This window comes from Elaeis guineensis, chromosome 2 (genome assembly GCF_000442705.2).
Source record: "Elaeis guineensis isolate ETL-2024a chromosome 2, EG11, whole genome shotgun sequence".
In the NCBI taxonomy this organism is placed as follows: Eukaryota; Viridiplantae; Streptophyta; class Magnoliopsida; order Arecales; family Arecaceae; genus Elaeis; species Elaeis guineensis.
The window spans coordinates 122,499,820-122,520,023 of record NC_025994.2 but is presented as its reverse complement, the minus strand read 5'-3'; the positions used below and the strand labels follow the sequence as shown (position 1 = coordinate 122,520,023).

General features: G+C 37.4%; 1 protein-coding gene and 2 long non-coding RNA genes across 3 annotated transcripts; 2 read left to right on the top strand and 1 right to left on the bottom strand.

The window, feature by feature from the left end:
- The first annotated feature begins 2,526 nt into the window (after positions 1-2,526).
- Positions 2,527-3,545, top strand: LOC140855514 (uncharacterized). Its single transcript, XR_012138422.1, has 2 exons — positions 2,527-2,978; positions 3,103-3,545. It is a non-coding gene; the product is annotated as an uncharacterized lncRNA (long non-coding RNA).
- Positions 3,546-6,270: 2,725 nt separating this feature from the next.
- Positions 6,271-10,280, top strand: LOC105037126 (IAA-amino acid hydrolase ILR1-like 1). The gene is made up of 5 exons (XM_010912853.4): positions 6,271-6,724; positions 7,005-7,130; positions 8,560-8,874; positions 9,123-9,251; positions 9,631-10,280. The coding sequence occupies exons 1-5, from the start codon at positions 6,389-6,391 to the stop codon at positions 10,036-10,038; spliced, it is 1,314 nt and encodes a 437-aa protein (XP_010911155.1). The 5' UTR covers positions 6,271-6,388; the 3' UTR covers positions 10,039-10,280.
- A 3,195-nt stretch (positions 10,281-13,475) lies between these two features.
- Positions 13,476-16,367, bottom strand: LOC140855883 (uncharacterized). The gene is made up of 2 exons (XR_012139296.1): positions 15,237-16,367; positions 13,476-15,133 (listed from the first exon to the last, which is right to left on the bottom strand). It is a non-coding gene; the product is annotated as an uncharacterized lncRNA (long non-coding RNA).
- Between the last annotated feature and the right edge of the window lie 3,837 nt (positions 16,368-20,204).

The following is a 20,204-nucleotide window of genomic DNA, read 5'->3' as shown; positions in this document are numbered from 1 at the left end:
TTCTATTTTTTGGATCATGTCTGAATTTACTGAATTTTGATTCTACCCAATCCATGGAGACTTTTGAATTAATTTGGGTCCTGAGATCAATGATTCGATTCAATCCGATCCGACCCAACCCGATCCGATCTGAATCTATTCCTTATCTCTCTTTGTTCTTATATTACATGAATGTTAATTTTGATTGAGCCTGTTTTAATATCTGTTGTTCTTGAAAAGGTATGTTATTGATTTTTAGGTCTTTATCTTTTAAAATTTTATTAAAATATTTTAAATTTGGATTAACCAAATCAGGAGCAATGGTGAGAAAAATATGATTAGACTTTTTGGATTCTTGGATGAAGAGTGTTGGATATGGAGGCTCTAATAGTCTTATATATCAAGATTAAAATTTGTAGTGCAAATAAGGTTTGTTTATACTTATTAATCTTGTTATTCATAACTCACATCCGAATCGATCCAGATCCGGATTCGAACCGGATCCATATTTCATAGATTGGGGTTGGATTTTATATGAATCCAATTGGACCCGCATGACCCGTTGGGTCAAAAAATTTGATCATAGACCCGACCGATTTGACCCAATCTCTTGTTGCGCTAAATTTGAATCTAATATTTAGATCTGATCAAAAAACCAGATCGGATCGGGTTCACTAATGATCCGATCTAATCAGACCCATTTGCACCCTTATACGTATGATGATGTGGCACTTAGTGATTGATCACTTTTAGATAAAAAATTTCATAGCTCCTATGCCACATCATCAAAACAAAAAATTTCATCCGTTATATCATGTCATCTTGGTTAATAACATATCATCTCTATTTAAATAGTTTTTGCCACTTAAATATATGTTTTCACCATGTAAGTACCAATTTTTTCTTTCTAGTGAGAGAAATTGATTGGAATATCTAATGAAAGGACCGTATCAGGTTCAGAAATTAGAGGAATCAAATTTTTAATTTTTAAATATTAAAAATTATTTAAAAAATTCATTAAATTTTATGAACTAAAAGTATAATTAATTTTTTTAAAGAATAATGTCCTTGCCCATCCTATGCATATTTATCACGTACAGATAATAAGTATATATAAAAACCCAAAATATAGCAAGAGCCCATGACTTAATATGTTCCCCTATTTCAGATTGATACAAAAAAGAATTCTTTATGCACCATGGGTGGTATAGAAAATCCGATGTGGAGCGCACCACCTTATCTCATTGGTCCACATAGTCATCGCTTTTCAATGCGTATTTAATACCTACAGTTTTATTTTTTCATTTGAAATTTTAAATGATAAAAATATCTCTACTTTTTAAAAAAAATTATGATATCTTATGTCTATATTATGACATTCTGATGTGGAGCGCACCACCTTATCTCATTGGTCCACATAGTCACCACTTTTCAATGCGTATTTAATACCTACAGTTTTATTTTTTTATTTAAAATTTTAAATGATAAAAATATCTCTATTTTTTGAAAAAAATTATGACATCTTATGTCTATATTATGACATTCTGCATGTAGAAAGTCATAATTGGATGCACAAGATATCATAAATTGGCACAGAATATCATAATTTTTTTCAAAGAACGAAGATACTTTCATTATTTAAAATTTTCAAATGAAAAAATAGAACTGCAGACATTAAATACACATTGAAAAGTGGTTGGACAAAAATACTCCTCCCATTTTATGATATTCTTGACTATATTATAACATCCTGCGTATACCAAGTTATAATTTGATGCAGGATGTCATAATATGCCATGATGTTATAATTTTTTAGACCATATTATGACATCCTGTGTGCGGAAAGTCATAATTTGATGTAGGATATCATAAAATACCATAAAATATCATAATTTTTTTCAAAGAGAAGGGATATTTTCGTCATTCAAAATTTCAAATGAAAAAGTGAAAGTACATGTATTAAATATGCGTTAAAAAATGGTGGCTACATAGACCAATCGAGAAAGACAGTGTACTCCATGTCAGATTTTCTACACCACTCACAGGCACAAAGAATTTTTCATTGATACAAATATCTATCTAATAAACTTCTCATCTCCATCCAGATCCACACCGGTCTCTCTCTTCACAAAACCACCATAAAACTCCCTCTTTCTCTCTCTCTCTCCCCCTTTCTTTGTTTTGTCTGTCCCATTGTCCTCGACTCTTCTAAAGAGAGTGAAGCATAAGAGAGGATGGCTCCCCTCAAATACGTCGCTTTGGCTCTTTTTCCTCCACTCACAATTTGACGTAGGATATCATAAAATACCACAGAATATCATAATTTTTTTTAAGAAAGAAAAGTATTTTGGACATTCAAAATTTTAAATAAAAAAATAAAAATATATATATTAAATATATATTAAAAAATAATTATTACGTGGGCCAACCGAGAAAAATAGTGCACTCCATAACAAATTTTCTACGTCACCCGCGGGCACAAAGAATTTCCCATTGATATAAATATTCATCCAATAAACTCTTCATCTCCATCCCGATCCACACCCGTCTCTCTCTTCACAAAACCACCATAAAACTCCCTCTTTCTCTCTCTCTCCCTTTCTCCGTTTTGTCTGTCCCCTTGGCGTCGACTCTTCTGAAGAGAGCGAAGCATTAGAGAGGATGCCCCCCCCCAAATACGTCGCTTTGGATCTTCTTCTTTCTCTGCTGAGCTCGGTCGTCACGTCTTCCTCCTTTCGCGATCCCGCTGGATTCCTCGGGAGGGCCAAGGAATCGGAATTCTTGGACTGGATGGTGGGCATCAGGAGGAGGATTCATGAGAATCCGGAGCTTGGGTACGAGGAATTCAAGACCGGCTAGCTCATCAGAGGGAGCTCGATGCGATGGGCATCGCCTATAAGCATCCGATCGCCGTCACGGGCGTTAATTGCACGGTTTGTCGGCACGGGAAGCCTCCGATTGTTGCTTTGAGGGCCGATATGGACGCCCTCGCGATGCAGGTCAGCCGCGCTTTTCAAACTCTAAAATCTCGCCACGTCGTTGGGTTTTTGACATTTGGCAAGGGATTTATTGGATTGGTGGTGGAGTTTCTTTTTTTGACGAAGAGCATCCTTTCTGCGACAGTAAACAGCGAAAATCTTCATGAACACTTCCGGTTGCAGGGGAAATGTTTGGGTCCAACAATGTTAGAGAAGCAGCCGGTGATGGGAGGCAAGGACTTCGCTGAAGCCGTTCCCAGGGAATACCACTACTTCGTGGGGATTAAGAACGATTGACGTGGACCGCAACATCCTGTGCACTCTCCATACTTCACCAGAGGAAGCACTCGCATGTGGTGCGCGCGGCCCTTCATGCATCTCCGACCAATGCCAATGTCCATGATGAAATCCAGATGTTCATTTCCCTTCCTGGTGGCTTGAGTTGTAGATAAATTGGATGGCTTCGTTTTTTTCCTTCTTGCTCAATTATTATCTGTCTTGTAGCAAATCATCTATGTCGTTTTGTTGAAGCATTTCTTGTAAGAGAATGTCCCAAGGCCACAATAAAACTTGACCTTTTCTGTGAGATATCAACCACCACACAAACAAGCAGGTTTGGGATTTTGTCTGGATGCAGTCGGTGGTGGCATTTTCCAATGGTTAATGGGGCTTGTAACTTTGTTTTAAGGGAGATGAATTTCTTATTGCTCGTGTTAAGGGGGGAAACTTATCGCACTTTTATTTAAACTATAAAAAGATTATATATATATATATATATATATATATATATATATATATATATATATATATATATATATATATATATATATATATATTGGTACAATGTGAAGAGAGGTGCGAATTGGCCATGCGGACAAAATCGAAGAATGTTCCATCAAAGAAGGGGGGAGGCTAATTATTGGGATCTCTTCAAGAGATCGACTTGCTTAGTGAGTACCTAAATGTTCAAAACAAGGCTTGCTTAGTGAGTACCTAAATGTTCAAAGCAAGGCTTTCTCAATGTCTGATGTTGAAAGGGATCGGTTAAGTTGGACCTGACCATAGATTATTTAATTTTTTTTCTCCATTTTTCTTCCTTAACACATATCTCATCATACATTTAATGCCTTTCCCTCCTTAACAACACATGTTAGCATGTTTTATTTTTTAATCACATTTCCCTCATTCTAAGTAAATTACTTATGATCCACGTTGGACCAAATCCAATCAATAATTTCTCATGGAAAGGGACCCAAATGCTCAATCGCTCATTGTGTAGGCCATCAATCAACATAGATGAAGGGCCTATGCGCGAGCATCGTATTTCCTAATTTCCACCAATCAGAAAGTAGATGGTTGAAGAGGCGACAATCAAAAATCCTTTGACCTTCCACCTTCACATATATAGATATATGTATGATATTAAATAATTTTAATATATCTAAGTTTTTTTTATTTTTTTTGATATTGTGATGATTTTTTTATAATTATTTTTCTAATTTTTTGAATTTTAGAATAGTATCGAGTTTTCTCTCTCCTTTTCATTTAATAAGTATAGAGATAGAATGATATAGCATCAGTCACATTTCTTACAGTAAAAATAAAAAGTCAGATAAAAATATTTTGCATGCAACTACAATCAATTCTCCAAACTACTAAATAGTCTCTGAGTCACATATTATCTCTTTTATAGGACAACTATTTTATTCTAATTATTACTGTCTAAATTTTATCAAAATTTAAATTTTTTAGAAATTATCACTTTCGACGTATTCATAAATCTTTTAAGTTGTTTGCACCGCTATTGCTCAACATCATTTCTTTCTTTTTTTTTTTTTTTCTTTTTTTTTTTCTTTTTCATCCTTTCTCTAGCATATTGTCCTTACTCTCATGATGCTTATTTTTTCACGTGCATAGCTCAAAGAATGGTAAAAGCCCATGATTTTAATATGTTCCCTCTTTTTAAAGAATTTTTCAGCATTGGCGCAAATATCCATCAAATAAACTTCCCATCTGCATCCACATCCACATCCACATCCACACCCATCTCCCTCTCTCTCTCTCTTCTTTGCTTTAACTCTCCCTTTGGTGTCAACTCTTCAAAAGAGAGTGAAACAATGGAAAGCATGGCTTCCCCCAAAGGGGTCGCTTTGGCTCTCCTTTCTCTGCTGAGCTTAGTCCTCACATCTTTCCTACCCTCGCGATCCCGCTAGATTCCTCAAGAGGGCCAAGAAATCAGATAAAATTGAAGAATGCTCCATCAAAGAAAGGGGGAGGCTAATTATGGGCATCTCTTCAGGAGACTTTTCTGGTGAGTACCTAACTATTCCAAGCGAGGTCTTCTCAAGGTCCGGTGTAGAAAGGGATCAATTATGGTTGGATCTGATCCACTGTGGACCATCGATTATTTAACCATTTTCTCTTTACTTTTAGTCCCTGACACATATCTTATCATACATTTAATACCTTTCCTCCCCTTGACAATGCATGTTAGCATGTTTTTAATCATGTTTTCCTCATTCTAAGTGCTAAATTATCCATGATCCACGTTGGACCAAGTCCAACCAATAATTTCTAGTAGAAAGGGACCCAAATGCCTTATCGCTTATCGTATAGGCCATCAATCAACAGAGACGAAGGGCTCATGCGCCAGCCTAATGCTTCCCAGTTCCCACCAATCAGGAAGTCGGCAGTTGAAGAGATGAAAAAGAAGAATTCTTTGTCCTTCCGCCTTTATTTATACAGATATATTTATGATATTAAATAATTTGAATATATCTAAATTTTTTATATATATTTTTCATGATTTTTTTATAATTATTTTTTTAATTTTTTGAATTTTAGAGAATGGTTGAGTTTTCTCTCTCTTTTTTTTATTTAACAAGTATAGAGATAGTGTGGTGTAGCATCAGTCTTCTTTCTTCCAGTAAAAATAAAATACCAGATAAAAGTATTTTACATGCAGCTATAGTTAGTTCTCCAAACTACCAAAGAGCCCTCTAGTCACATATTATGGCTTTTGTGGGCCAACAACTTTATTTCAATTGTTACCGTGGAAAATTACTTTGTTATCTAAATTCCACCAAAATTTGAATTTTTCGGTGAACGTTCACAGCTCATTACTTTCGGCGTATTCATGAATCTTCCAAGCTACTTGCGTTGCCGTCGCTCGGCGTCGTTTTCTTCCTTTCTCTGGCGTGTTGTCCTCGCCGTCAGGATGCTTATTTTTTCACGTGCGTAGAACAAAGAATGGTAAAAGCCCACGATTTTAATATGTTCCCTCCTTTTAAAGAGATTTCAAGCATTGACGCAAATATCCATGGAATAAACTCCCCATCTGCATCTGCATCCACATCCACAGCCGTCTCTCTCTCTTCCTCTGCCTCTTCTTCGCTTTAACTCTTCCGAAGAGAGCGAGGCACTGGGAGAGGATGGCTTCCCCCAAAGGGGTCGCTTTGGCTCTCCTTCTATCTCTGCTGAGCTCGGTCCTCGCGTCTTCCTCCTCTCGCGATCCCGCGGGATTACTCGAGAGGGCCAAGGAATCGGAGTTGTCGGACTGGATGGTGGGCATCAGGAGGAGGATCCATGAGAATCCGGAGCTCGGGTACGAGGAATTCAAGACCAGCGAGATCATCAGGAGGGAGCTCGACGACATGGGCATCGCCTATAAGCATCCGATCGCCGTCACGGGCGTTGCAGGGTTTGTCGGCACGGGGAGGCCTCCGTTTGTTGCGTTGAGGGCCGACATGGATGCCCTCGCGATGCAGGTCAGCCGCTTTTTAAGCTCTAAAAAAAGCTTGCAACATTCCTGGGTTTTTTGACATTTGGCAAGGGCTTTGTTGGGTTGGTGGTGGATTTTCTGTGGAAAATCGGAAATTTTAGATAGAGAGAGAGAGAAGACGTAATTAAAATTAAAATGTTCCTTCTTATTTTTTTTGTCCTGGAAACATTTAAAAGTCATTTCTTCGTGAAATTTATTGCATCATGCTTTTTTTTTTTTTTTTTTTTTTATGTATATGTAATTCCAACTCTGTTTGCAATGAATAGGAGAGCGTGGAGTGGGAGCACAAAAGCAAAGTCCCTGGCAAGATGCATGCATGTGGTCATGATGCCCACGTCGCGATGCTGCTGGGTGCCGCTAAGCTCCTTCAGGAGTACCGTGATGAGTTGCAGGTTCGACATTCATCAACGCTTTTCTAATTTTCTGAAACGTTATGGCCTTTAACTGTGGCGCGCGCGTATATATATATATATCTGTGTGTGTATGTATGTATTACATGCGCACATAATTATGCGGCTCATTGGATCCGATTTTTAAGTCTTATGCCCTTTAAGATCTGTTCTTTTATGGATAAATATTATATAAAAATTGATTTTTTTTTATTGATCAATTTTTGGAGATTAATTTTTTTGGAATTCAGTTTTTGGGATTTCCATGACAAGATATGTTGTTACTGGATTGTATGAATTGGAAATTAGATTTTCAGAACATTGTAGTTAGGAAAGGTGACCCTTATCAATCAGAATTATGAAAGAAGTTGAATAAAAAATAATTTGTCGAGTTCCTAGTCGTTTCTTGATTTGGGCAATCTTCCACTAGCAGAGATGCTGTAGAAGGGTTTGCAGAGACCATTGGTCTATGCTCTGAACTTATCTTAAATCATAAATAGCTCCAGTTTAGCTTTACAATAAATATCCACGGTTAAGTTCAGAACCTTTCTGTCAGGGTTCAGAAAGGATATATCCATGGTCTTGGGAAGTACTCTTTTGGTATTTGGTATCAACAAGGGTCACTTTCCATCTAAGCAAGCATTCTTTTGGTATGAGATATCTACAATTTTTGAATTTCTCACTCACTTTCCGCATACTCTGCTTTTGTTTCCTTTTACTACAGTATAACTGCAGAGCTATTTATTGAAAATGCACTTCTTTCCTATATGTTTGATGAAGTAAAAGCGATAAGATGATGTTCTCCATGAGGGCAATAGCCCTGCTCTGTACACTGGATCCAAAATTTTCGCTAGCATGAGGAGCAATTCTCAAAAAAAAAAAAAAATCTCTCAAAATCTGAAGCTAGTAATGATTTTCAAGATCACTCTGTTACCATTGAGGACGAGGGTAAGTGCTGAGTGTCTGCAGTGATTCAGTAGAATTTACAAAAAGAAATGGGGAAGAACAAGTCTCGGTCTTCACATAGACCTTCGTGTTATTGTTTTGGCATGAGCTCACCATGCACTGGAGGATTTCTGCAGGCTAGAATGTGTAGAACTGAAAGTAGTTTTTTTACCTTACAAAGAAAGGCTTGCACAATTTTTGAGTCAAATTACAGATGCACGTAAAGGAAGAATCATGTTAAATTACATTTACCTTTAATTTTGCAGTTATCTTAAAATACATAACCTTGAAAATACTGTGTTTCAATTTTTTCTGTCTATCTTTTATGCTTATGCTGCAAAAATAGTCTTTTCATGCTCTAGAGTGACAGTATGATCAAGAATGCATTTTTTTTTTCTTCTTCAATTTTTTTTAAATTTCTGTTTGGTGCAAAGCCTCAGCATTTTTCATATTGTAAACTGCTCATGATGGTTGTTATTTGCAATAGGGAACGGTCGTCCTTCTTTTCCAACCTGCTGAGGAAAGAGGTAGTGGGGCAAAAAAAATGATAGAAGCTGGAGCTGTGGAGAATGTTGATGCTATTTTTGGGTTTCATGTAACCCCTGAGTTTCCGGTTGGTGTAGTGGCATCCAGGCCTGGGCCGATTTTGGCTGGGAGTGGGTTCTTTGAGGCTGTAATTAGCGGAAAGGGAGGTCATGGTGCACTTCCTCAGGAAACAATAGATCCAATTTTAGCTGCATCAAATGTGGTTGTAAGCTTGCAGCATCTTGTTTCACGTGAAACTGATCCCATGGACTCACAGGTATATATATGTATATATATGAATGGTTTTCATGTAAATCGTTTTGGAAAACATCCACACTTTTGAAGCTTCCTTATTGTTTCATGTTTTCTTGTTTGATTGAAATTAGCATGCCTCCTTCATTCCCCAAAACAATTTCTTTGACATCTCAGTTCACATGATCATGTCAAGCTAAAAGTTTCATTACTGGTTCCTCTCTTGTTGTGACCACCGTGCAAGTATTGGACTCATGTTGCTTTTCATCACAGGTAGTAACAGTGGCGAAATTTCAAGGAGGCACTGCGTTTAATGTCATTCCAGATTCTGTAACACTTGGTGGCACTTTCCGCTCCCTATCAAACAGAGGCTTTTCTCAACTGAAGCAACGAATTGAGGAGGTATGATATCCTAGGAACTTTTTCCAAGCACAAGCTAACTCTCGAAAGATCATCTTTTGGACGAGCACTTATTTGTAGAAGCTGAAAGAACCTAGTCCATTAGGTCAACTAACACCAAGCTACTACATGTTTTAGAGAGCCATGACCATCAATGTGTCAGGCCCAGTTGGGATCTCAATAAGCTGCACTCATTCTTTCTCATCAAAGAATGAGACCCAATGTAACCTGCTGTGCCTAAAAATTTCCAAGTTTGAACTGAGGTTATGTCTTTGAGATTCTCTCCATAATCATATCCATAAGAAGTCTTGCATGTAGCTCGATGACTTTACCTTTTGCTGTACATAATTAGTTTTTGCCCTCTTGATTTTGGTAACAACAGGTAATTGTTGCACAAGCATCCGTGCAGAGGTGCAACGCTACTACGGATTTTATGAACAAAGAACATCCTTTCTTACCTGCGACAGTTAACAGCAAAGATCTTCATGAGCACTTCCAGAAGGTTGCAGGGGAAATGCTTGGGTCCAACAATGTCATAGAGAAGCAGCCAGTGACGGGAGGTGACGACTTTGCTTTCTTCTCTGAAGCTGTTCCCAGGGCATATTACTACTTTCTGGGGATGAAGAACGATTCAGGAGGACCACATCATCCTGCGCACTCTCCATACTTCACCATCAACGAGGAAGCACTCTCATATGGTGCAGCCCTTCATGCATCTCTTGCTGTACGTTACCTTTCTGAAAACCGTAGCCCATCTACGTCCAATGCCAATCTCCATTATGAACTCTAGATGTTCATTTCCGTTGCTGGTGCCTTGAGTTGCAGATGAGGTAGCAGGCTTTCATGCAGGTGGGTTATGTTTTTGATTTGACACCTGGAGCACTTAAAAACTCTGCATACTTAGGTGATGTCAATATTTATAATAGGCTGTGATTTTGTTTTTTCGTGCTTAAATTTTGCTAAATGGTCAATATTTTGTGTAATTATTTTCGGTTCATGTTAGATGGAAAAAAACCCTTCACGTTGAGGTCCTGTTTGAAAAATTCAGCACATTGGATTTGCTGGATTTTCCATTGAATCATGAATTGCACAGTTTATTTAAATAAGGTCTGCATCGACCTAGTCCATCTCCACTAAATCCCGTGGGAGGAAAAAGAGAATCTCCGTAGATTCTTTTTTTTTTTTTTTTGTGGGGGGTTAAATTCTACAGTCCAACAGATCCACATGTGGGATTTAGGCAAAGATTAGATCAGGCCTTTAGACAAAATTCAATCCCATGTTGTTGGATTTTCCAAATAGGCCCTAAAGCGTCTCTTGAGAAGTATGTTGATGTAATGACTAATGAGTGCGTGGTCCGGAGATTTATATGGTGGTTTAATTAATAACCCATGATGTGAAACCAGATAGACTGCAACGGTTTTATTGGATTCAATTTGGAAGGAAGAACCATTCTGAGAGTAGCCAGGAAGGTAATTTGAGAACAGAATAGCAGTATTGCGCCCATCACCCATTCTGTAGAATTTTAAAGGTCATCTCGCCATCTTCTGTACCACGGTGCATCGCAGGAATTAAGCTCTTCTTTTTCTTGGCCCAATTCCTGGGCTAAAGCTATCCCAACTCAAGATACATGTCATCTCCTTTGGGAAAAGCTGGAGCAGGTAGCTCATTAGTCATTTCTATGGAAAAATATTGTTTTGAGTTGTGGCTACTGCAATCCAGTTAACTGGGAATAAAATTATCGTAACTCTTGTTTGTGCCTGGATCTTGTGCTTTGTTAGTATGCATGATTGCCTGATATATCTATAGGCTGAAAATCTTATTGGATTCATTGGATTGGGGCCATACAACCAGATGGAAATAGGCTTACAAATTGGGCTAGGCCATATCCATAAGTACCTAGGACTGATTTTTTTGGTAGGTCGTTCTGAATCCCATGGGAAGAAAAAAAAATCTAAGCAGGGCCTTTTCTTCTTCCTATTGGATTTGGGCTGGGCCACTCTACAGGCTTTTGTGTATTTGTGAAAACAGGCCTAACCAAAGCTGATTTTTTTTAATTATATTGGCCTAATCTTTGAATTCCATAAAATTTTGAGCCCAATCGTCCAAATAGATCCGAAGGGTTTGTTAGGCTATTCTTATAGGATTGGACTAAAATTCCTATAAAAATCAGGCTCATTGACCCGTCTAACTTCCATTTTATAAGAATTTATCTAAACCCAACCTAAATTCTAGCTATTGGGCTCCAAGAAAAAGAAAAAGACCTATGAAGATCCGTTTCTTCTTCCTACAGAATTTGAGCTGAATGATGTTTGCTTGATATAAGGCAATGCTTAAATTAACGGCTCAATCCATGCATCCTACAGAATTTTCAGTCTAATCCAATAGAAATGGCCAAAGAGATCCTAATCTTATTAATCCATCAGGCAAGGCAATGACACATGTCAGTGTGCAACATCCTCAATTGGCAACTTGGCGAAATTGTGCAGTCAAGGGAACCTCCAGTTGTGCTTGGAAGAGTGCTGCTTCCTAGTTCTGTGTGAGGTTGTTTGCAGGCTTGCCTAATAGCCTGATTTATATGATGTTCGGGGTTGTGCCGCAGGTAATCTGAATGGTTTGGTTAGCTGAAGGCCCAACATACGTTTTGGACTTGTATAGATAGGTTTGAACATGGACATTTATTTTATTTTCTATCTTTATTGGCCTTTCCGTTTTATCCTCCAAAAAATGGTATGGAGAACCATGTCGTGGATGACTTTGTTAAGCTATATGGACGAAGTAATCTCATGTCCACTGCCCAGGACCATACTGTTCTAGTATTCCTCAGGAGCTGTGATATATATTCTACTTCATATCAGTTAACTTCCAATCCTGTCATACCTTACAAATCTAGTAGAATCCGGTAGTTGCAGAGTCCTCTTTCCTTTTTTTTCAAGTTTTACAGGCTGTCTTTTTTTTTTTTCTTTTTTTTTCTTTTTTTTCCTTCTTTTTAGAAGAATAACAACAGTCTGGCCTTCTAGAGAGCAGTAGTTGCTACCTACTCAATTTTTCTCTTTACGCGACTACCATCTAGTTGCAACTTCTCTAGGCCACTCTACGAACCACCTCTTCTTAAATACTCTCAGCATCCGAATGTAGCCACCAATGGAATCCTATTCATCTAGTCCTCTTCAATGGCTGAGTTCCTCAGTCTCCGACTGCTGAGATTGATTCCTCCACGGCATCGAGTGAATGGCTCCTTAATTTGAAAGCAGGATTGCAACTTTCGGATGGGAATATTATAGCTCTCATTTGCCCTCGATGGAGCTGCTCTTGTCGACTGGTAATCTATTTTTTGGGCAGCAGGAAAGTAAGCGGTCGGGAATCGGACAGCAAATCTGATGGAGCATTTGTGCTAGCGGTTGGAGGGATGCTTCATGTCAAGGACTGGCACCTGCTCCCGAAGTCATTCAATAGTCCTGGAAATTGGGATTTAAGGAGGCATGAGACTTCCAGAATCATAGCAAAAATAACGTCTCTCTTGATCAAAGAAGATCGTAGATGCTACTTATTTCGAGATATTTTAGATTTTTAATAATTTTAAATTGATTTGATTTAATTAAGAGAAAATATCAAAGGTGTTTGGTTTGGGGGGGGGGGGAGGGGTTGTTAGAGTCTGAAATTAAAATGAAAATAGGTGACTCCTACTGGGATTGGAGGGAGGAGGGAAAGTTGAGGTCTGGAATTGAAATGGAAATAAGTAACTCTCGTTCCAACCATTTAGTTAGAGGGAATTCAGCTTCGATTCTGATTTTAGTGATGCCGATTCCGATCATGAACTAAACACTTCGGAGGATATGGTCATTCTGATTCTCATTTCAATCTATTTCGATTTTAATTTTGTTACAAATAAAATATCTTCTAAATATTTATAATATAAGATAATGATCTCCGAAAGCCAAGATAGGGTCTCTTCCATCCATGTCTCATGATCTTCGATATGTAAGACATATTTGGCCAAGTGATTCTCCTTTCGCTTTAAAATTCTTAAACCCACATTCCAAGCAAAATTTGATGCATGCTCGCACTGCCTCTATTTCTGAGTCTTTTGGGCACGAACAAAACATGATTTCCTTTTTTCTGGGGTCAAGAGCTGAGATTATTTCACCTTTTCTATTTCCAACAATAAATCCAATGCAATTAGTTTTTAGCTTTCCAATAGCACCAACATACAAAAGCTAAACTCCCATAAGTCGCTTTATAATTTTTAAGTTATTCAAGCTTTTGAAAATTCTTTCCAATAAGTGAAGAAAATTGTTTGATTTAAACTCTACAATTCTCAATGGAAGAGGAGATAACAACAAATAAATGTAACACTGGTGCAGGCTGCTTCTTAGTTCTTGCATAGGATGCGTACCTCCTAAACTTTAATTTTCTTTTTGACTAATTCTTAATTAATTGGTAGGACCCCTTTAGCACATCTCCGCATGAAGAATTTGATTTTAGATAGAGCATCCATTTTTCATATAATTGGCCATAATCTATCCTCCTTTTCAATGCTGCTAGAATCATCGCATTACCTTTCTTTCTTTCTTTTTTTTTTTTTTTTCAAGGAGTTTCACTCTTTTGGCAACAATATATCCTGACTTCATATTGCAGTTCCCACTCGATAAGTGATGCTAAATCAGCTTGTCATGGTTTAAGCTCCCTCTGGGATTATCTCAGCTTCATGTGGAATAAAAAAAATAATTTCCAACAACTTCCTCTTTCCATCTTTCCAAGCCTTCGTCAATAAACTCTGCCATCCTGTTCTGGCAGACTGAGACCATTTCCTTATGCCTCAATGAGTTACAAAGTTTCCCTTTTCTAAGAAGATCTTTGTATCTTTGTAGTTCTAGATTACTACAACAATAATACCAAAGGTTACTCAGCAAACATTGACCTGGCGTTGAGAATTGACAAATATGTAGAAACTCCTGTTTTTATTTTTCATATATGACCAGATAAACTAAAAAAGCTGCCCCATAAAGGAGAAAAATTTCTCCTGCTCTTTCTTGTAAGAGAACAAAGAAAAATTTTAAATGTAGAGGGACACACAACCCTTCATATTCCACCTAAACGAGACCACATGGGAGATAATGAAAGAAACATATCCAACTCTAGCCAGTAAAAGAGTGACATATGACCGATGCGAAAGCAACTGATAACCTAAACAAGTTCGTGGATATAGTTTAAATAGATGCCTATTTCAAATAAAATGTGGTTGGGAATGGATGAAGAAGACAACCTCCTTCCTCAAGGGTGGGGGAACCCCTGCAATGAGCGTGGCTTTGGCATATGATTAAGTTGCAGTCGCTAACGATTCAAATCAACCTCATCAGATATATAGGTTGACCACAAATTAACTATGATATTTGTGATTGAATGTGAATTATTTAAATGAAGAAAATATGTAAAAATTTATATGGATGAAAATATATATTAAGTATAAAAAATTTAAATAATATCTTTCAATTAAAAAATTTTAAATCAAAAGATAAAAATTAAGATAAGAGCATCCCATAAAATGTCGTGCCACAATGGATGTTTGAGGCTAAAGACCCATGGATGGAAACTCCTAGTAGCTTATGTCATGATATTAGGATGACTTCAAGATATTTTAAAATAATTTATTTAGCTATTCATACATTCATCGGATGCTCATACAAATAATGTAAACTATATCGTCAAATATTTCAGCACGAGAATTTAGGACTAATGCAGATATTAAATAAAATTTAGCACTGTTTGATTCAGAACCCTTCTGCGGTGGTCGTCCTCCGTCAACCAATCCTTAGCATCCGCAGCATTTAGATCTTGCATTTCATTCCCTTGATTCAGAACAATCCACATGCACTGAATCCGAAACCCTATTCATTGCGACAAAAAATAATAAATATTATTATTTATGGTTTACGAGAGATGTCATTTGATTGAGACCCCCAATCATTTAAAAGGTATCCTATAATTTACCACGGACGTCATTAGCATTAATTATCGAGTTCCACCCAATTATTATAAAGAAGGAATATTCCTTCTCAGCTCAGCAGACGTGGCCACCTTCCAGACTCTTCTATCTTCCACCGCGAGACCCCGGTCCAAACCAAGCAACGACTTAAAAAAATTGCCACCGGGGGATCCAGCCCTCCTTCTCAATCGTCCGATCATCATCAGACGGAAGCCGTTCCTCAGACTTATCAGACCCACAAATCGCCAAGAACCATCCGATCAGAACTGTTTGTATCTGATTTCTCGCAGTGACATCAAAAATAATCCCAAAAATCCACAAAATAATCATATATAAAGAAGAGCAATGATATAGCTAATAAAACAGATCAAACCAAGGACAGTACATCAGTATATAAAGAGTCTCATACAGATCAGATCTATAGATCAAACCACCAAATCAAAGAACCCTAAGAGCAATCAAGATCTAGCATCCATGAGGATGCCGCAGAAGGCATCCATAGAGGTATGATCCAAAACAATGCTATTAGAAAAGAATCTACTAACAAACGCATGGACGAGCAGTATACATATAGGCGTAGATACACATCAGAAGCCGTCGGATCTGGAGCCGGAAGGACGAGATCTGAGGTCGGAGCCATCGGATCCATCAGTAGCGGCGGGACCCGAGCAGGAACGCCACGGAGGAGAAGAGCATGGCGGCGGCGAGAGGGGTTGAGAGGGCCGCAGCGCCAGAGGTGGGGCTCGGGGCGGGCGCTTCGGCGGCAGCGGCTCCGCCGGCGAGGGTCATGACCGCGAGGACTGCCGCGAGGAGGACGGAGAGAACCTGGGTACTGACGGCTGCCATTCTCTCTCTCTTCTACTGTTTAGGATCACCGGAGCAGGAAAGAGAGAGATTAGGGTTAGGGTTTTGGGGGAGGCTGAGGGGGGTGAGGGGGGTTTTATAGTTGGAAGAGTGAGGGCACGGGTTTAGTTGGACGGGCAGCTGGCCGTCGTCGACAGTCTGGCAATTCCGTTTATGTGACAGCCAGGCTATGTGGGTCCCACATAAATTTTAAAATGTAAATATTTTATTTGATTCAAATACTCCAATGATGGGAGTCCGCCTGCAATGAACGCCCACCGCCTGACGGCCGAAACTAATAGAAGATATCCCGTGGGAAATTATTGGTTACAACTCGGATGTGGTTTTTGGTCATTCAATAAAATATCATCATATTATTTAATAATTTAAAATTTATTTTTTTTATTTAATTAAAATATAAATAAATAAAATATAATTAATTATAATTAATTATTTGAAATATAATTTTTATTAACTTTTTTTTTTATGTTATGGCGATGTTTTATTGGATGATTGAAAGTTCACGTGGCAAAATCATTCTAATTAGTAATTTTTCATATTTTGATTTAAAATAATTTATTTTTTATTGATAAAAAAATTATTTTATGATATTTTTTAATAATAAATAGTTGGTTATGATTTGATACTATCCGAAAAATTTTACATAAAATGTTGATGAACATATGAAATAGACAAAACATAAACATCCATTAGGAACATTTAATTCATATCTACATTAACTTAATTGTTGAATGTCTATAACTTCATCACATGCAATTATCTAATGAAAAAATATTATTAAATATATAATTTTTTAATTTATTTATTTATGTGGATAACAAAATGTATTTGCATGAATGGTCCTAAAGCATATTTGGTTAGAGTGGAATACTGAAATGTAAATGAGAATGAGCTGATCCTATTCTCATTCTCATTTCTAAAAAAAATGAAAATTGCACCAATCTTCAAAATCCAATTCTCACTTTCTCAGTATTCAAACTCTATTTTAATTTTAATTTCAATTTTAATCATGAACCAAAGATGTCAAGGGATATGGCTGTTTCTATTTGAATTCCAATCTATTATGATTCCAACCAAATATAGTTTCTTGCATGTAATATATTAAATACCAAAATCAAATAGATAATATTTTAGAAAAAGAAAAATCATGGCCTAAACATTACCTAGTTAGATGGTTTCTTCCTTTCTCCTGCAATTGTTTAAGCATAAAAATTTAAAAGGCAAAAAAGAGAATCTTACCGGTAGGCTATCTCTTTCAAATGTAACTTTACCTATTTGCTTACAGATTTTGTGGTATGGACATTGGAGTGGACCATGTTATCTTGGAATAAAAAGCTAAGAATTCAATCTCTCTTTCCTCAAATAACATTCTATCTTTAATTTCTGTGAGAACAAGAAGGCTTCGATCACATATACAATCCAGTCGTAGGAAAAGAGAAATTAAGGGAATGGTGGCTAAGAAAATGATTCTAGAGAACTCACCAACCAACCATTTGATTTCAAATAAAGAAGCCTAGGGAGCCAGAGGGACCAGATACCACATGGTCTCCATCCTCTCTCTCTCTCTCTCTCTCTCTATCAAACGGTAAAGCAAATCTGTTGGTGTTGGTGGCATGCATGTGGTTGGTCCTTTTGTCCTTCATTATCCTATGGCACCTAGTAAAGTATCAAAGTGAATGCTTTTCTTATTCAAGTTTCCACATGTTGTCTAAAATACAAGAAGGTAATAAAACGTTAGGTAGGCGTGTACATGGGAAGACAGTTGTTATTGATGGTTGTTGATGCATGCGTTGATAGAGTAAGATGATTGAGGAGAGAAATTACTAGGAGGATCGAATCCAGAAATAATTCTATCTAATAATTTCATCCTAAAATAAATGATTTCATTCCAGATCCACAATGGACCCGATCCACATAATAATCTTCCGACCGAGGGAGCCTTAGCATAAAAAATATGATATGTGGGTTACATTTGCTTCTTTTATTTGTATTACTGGTATTTGAATGGCGTCATAAATCATGATTTTGTTTTGTAGCAAGGACCGGAGGATTCGTAACACAAGATAATTCATTCTCCTGGAAGTAAAAAACACTATATATATCCACCAGCAACAAACTAAGAGCATTTCAGTCTTGATAACAAATTAGGAGTTTTTACAGACCTCACTTGGGGTAAGTTGTTTTCATCCTCCACAAACAAATTAATGATCTCGTTATTGCATCCCTAAGCATAATGTGGCAACAATCTCCCAATAAAAGAGTAAACAAGTGAGGTTCAGGTGTGAGCCTCCATATGAGATCCATCTTGATGATCAAGACTTGCATAGGGGCAGCAAATGGTGATTCATGTTACAGCAACACTATGATGTTATATTGATTGCATGTTATGTGGATAGATTTTAAGTAAGAAATAAGTCAATACCATTGGTTTATTATTTTTTTTTTTTAAAAAAAAATCCATACATGATAAAGAGTCTAGAAACGGGTATATTCCCTATTATTTTTTGTAACTTAGATGCCGTCCAGATACGTCATCAAATTTATCGATATATGTTCCTCATTAGGTGTCTGGCAGCTTGGCAAGATTTGTAAAAGCTGTCATAAATAAAATACGACCATGACTATCATAGGCAGATTAAATAGTAGTGAGTAAGTACATGATTATTTTAATCCCAGCTAAGAATGAGAAAAATATTTCATATTTTCCTTTTTCATATAAGAGCATGGCTGTTTGTTCTCTAATCTAATAGACCAAAGACGCACCTGGATTAGACTCCAGCGAGGCCTTTGCGATTCAGAACTTTTTATGCTGCCAAGGCTGGACTTGGAATGATGCCCTCGGTCCCTCAACTTTAAGAATTCAGGAGATGCGCCAAGGCTTCTCATTTCCTTTTGTCCAGAGCAGCAGTCTGTGTCCAGATTATCTGCTTGTGTGGAATTCCAGTTAATTGAAATTGGTCCCTTATCATGAGACATTATATCTTGCATAGCATACACCACCTAGCCATACATGCCAATAATTACAACTGCTCGTTCCTGTAGTACTGCATCATAATGAACACCTAATGTGAATGAGATTTATAAAAATGAGTGGTTATGATTGACGGTATGCACGAACCACCACTTAGCGTAGAGTACTTATGGATTTCGATGTTTCATATAGTGGGGACCAATCAACTTTGGGTTTTGGTTGTATCTTTTGCACTCGGTCATCTTTGGCAACATCAACAGTCGGATCATGTTCTGTACATATCTCAAAGCACTCCAAAATTCTCCACTCATTCGCTTGTTTTTTCTGGGTATAAAGGAGAAGGCAGTCTTAAATGTTGTCTAATTAATTTGCACTATAAGCGTCTGCATATGATAGATAATCTGCCAGTAGATGATAAAATTCCAGTCCGCTGGCTGGTTGCTTTCGCGATGGATACGGGCGGCTAGAAAGCAAATAGCATCTGTACACAATTGAATGAATGATAAACATCTTTTTGCATCCAAAGTAAAACTTATACATCGTAGAACTATACCACCAGGTAGCCTCAATTCGATTGTTAATGTAGGCCTGCTACGTAGCCCAATTTTTATTGTCGAGAACAAGCTCTCAGATTTCCCGATCCAAAGACAAGGGTTGCCCCCCAATCGCGGTGCCAGGATTTCCCGATCCAAAGACAAGGGTTGCCCCCCAATCGCGGTGCCAGGATTTCCGCCTCAAACGCACCTCTCAATCATCATTTTTCGGAGGGAGGAGGAAAGGAAAGAAGGGCATGGGTCGTTCTACAAAGACTTGATGACCCCACGTTGAGCATCAATTGTGCATTTAGCACCGATTGCACATTGCACCATCATGATTGATACTATATAAAACAATCATAACAAACTGAACAGAAGCAATTCCAAATTTCATTAATTTTGATTGGATTTGAATCGAATGTTTTTCAAATTCAATTAGATTTTGATTTAAAATTTTTAAAAATCAAAAAAATCAATTTTATTTCACTTTGAATTTTGAAAATTCTAATTAAAACCGGATAAATAATAATCCATAAGTTGCTCTGCTTTCTCAAAAAATAGTCGTATCTCATTTAGCTCATCTATCCATGTAGCATGATTAA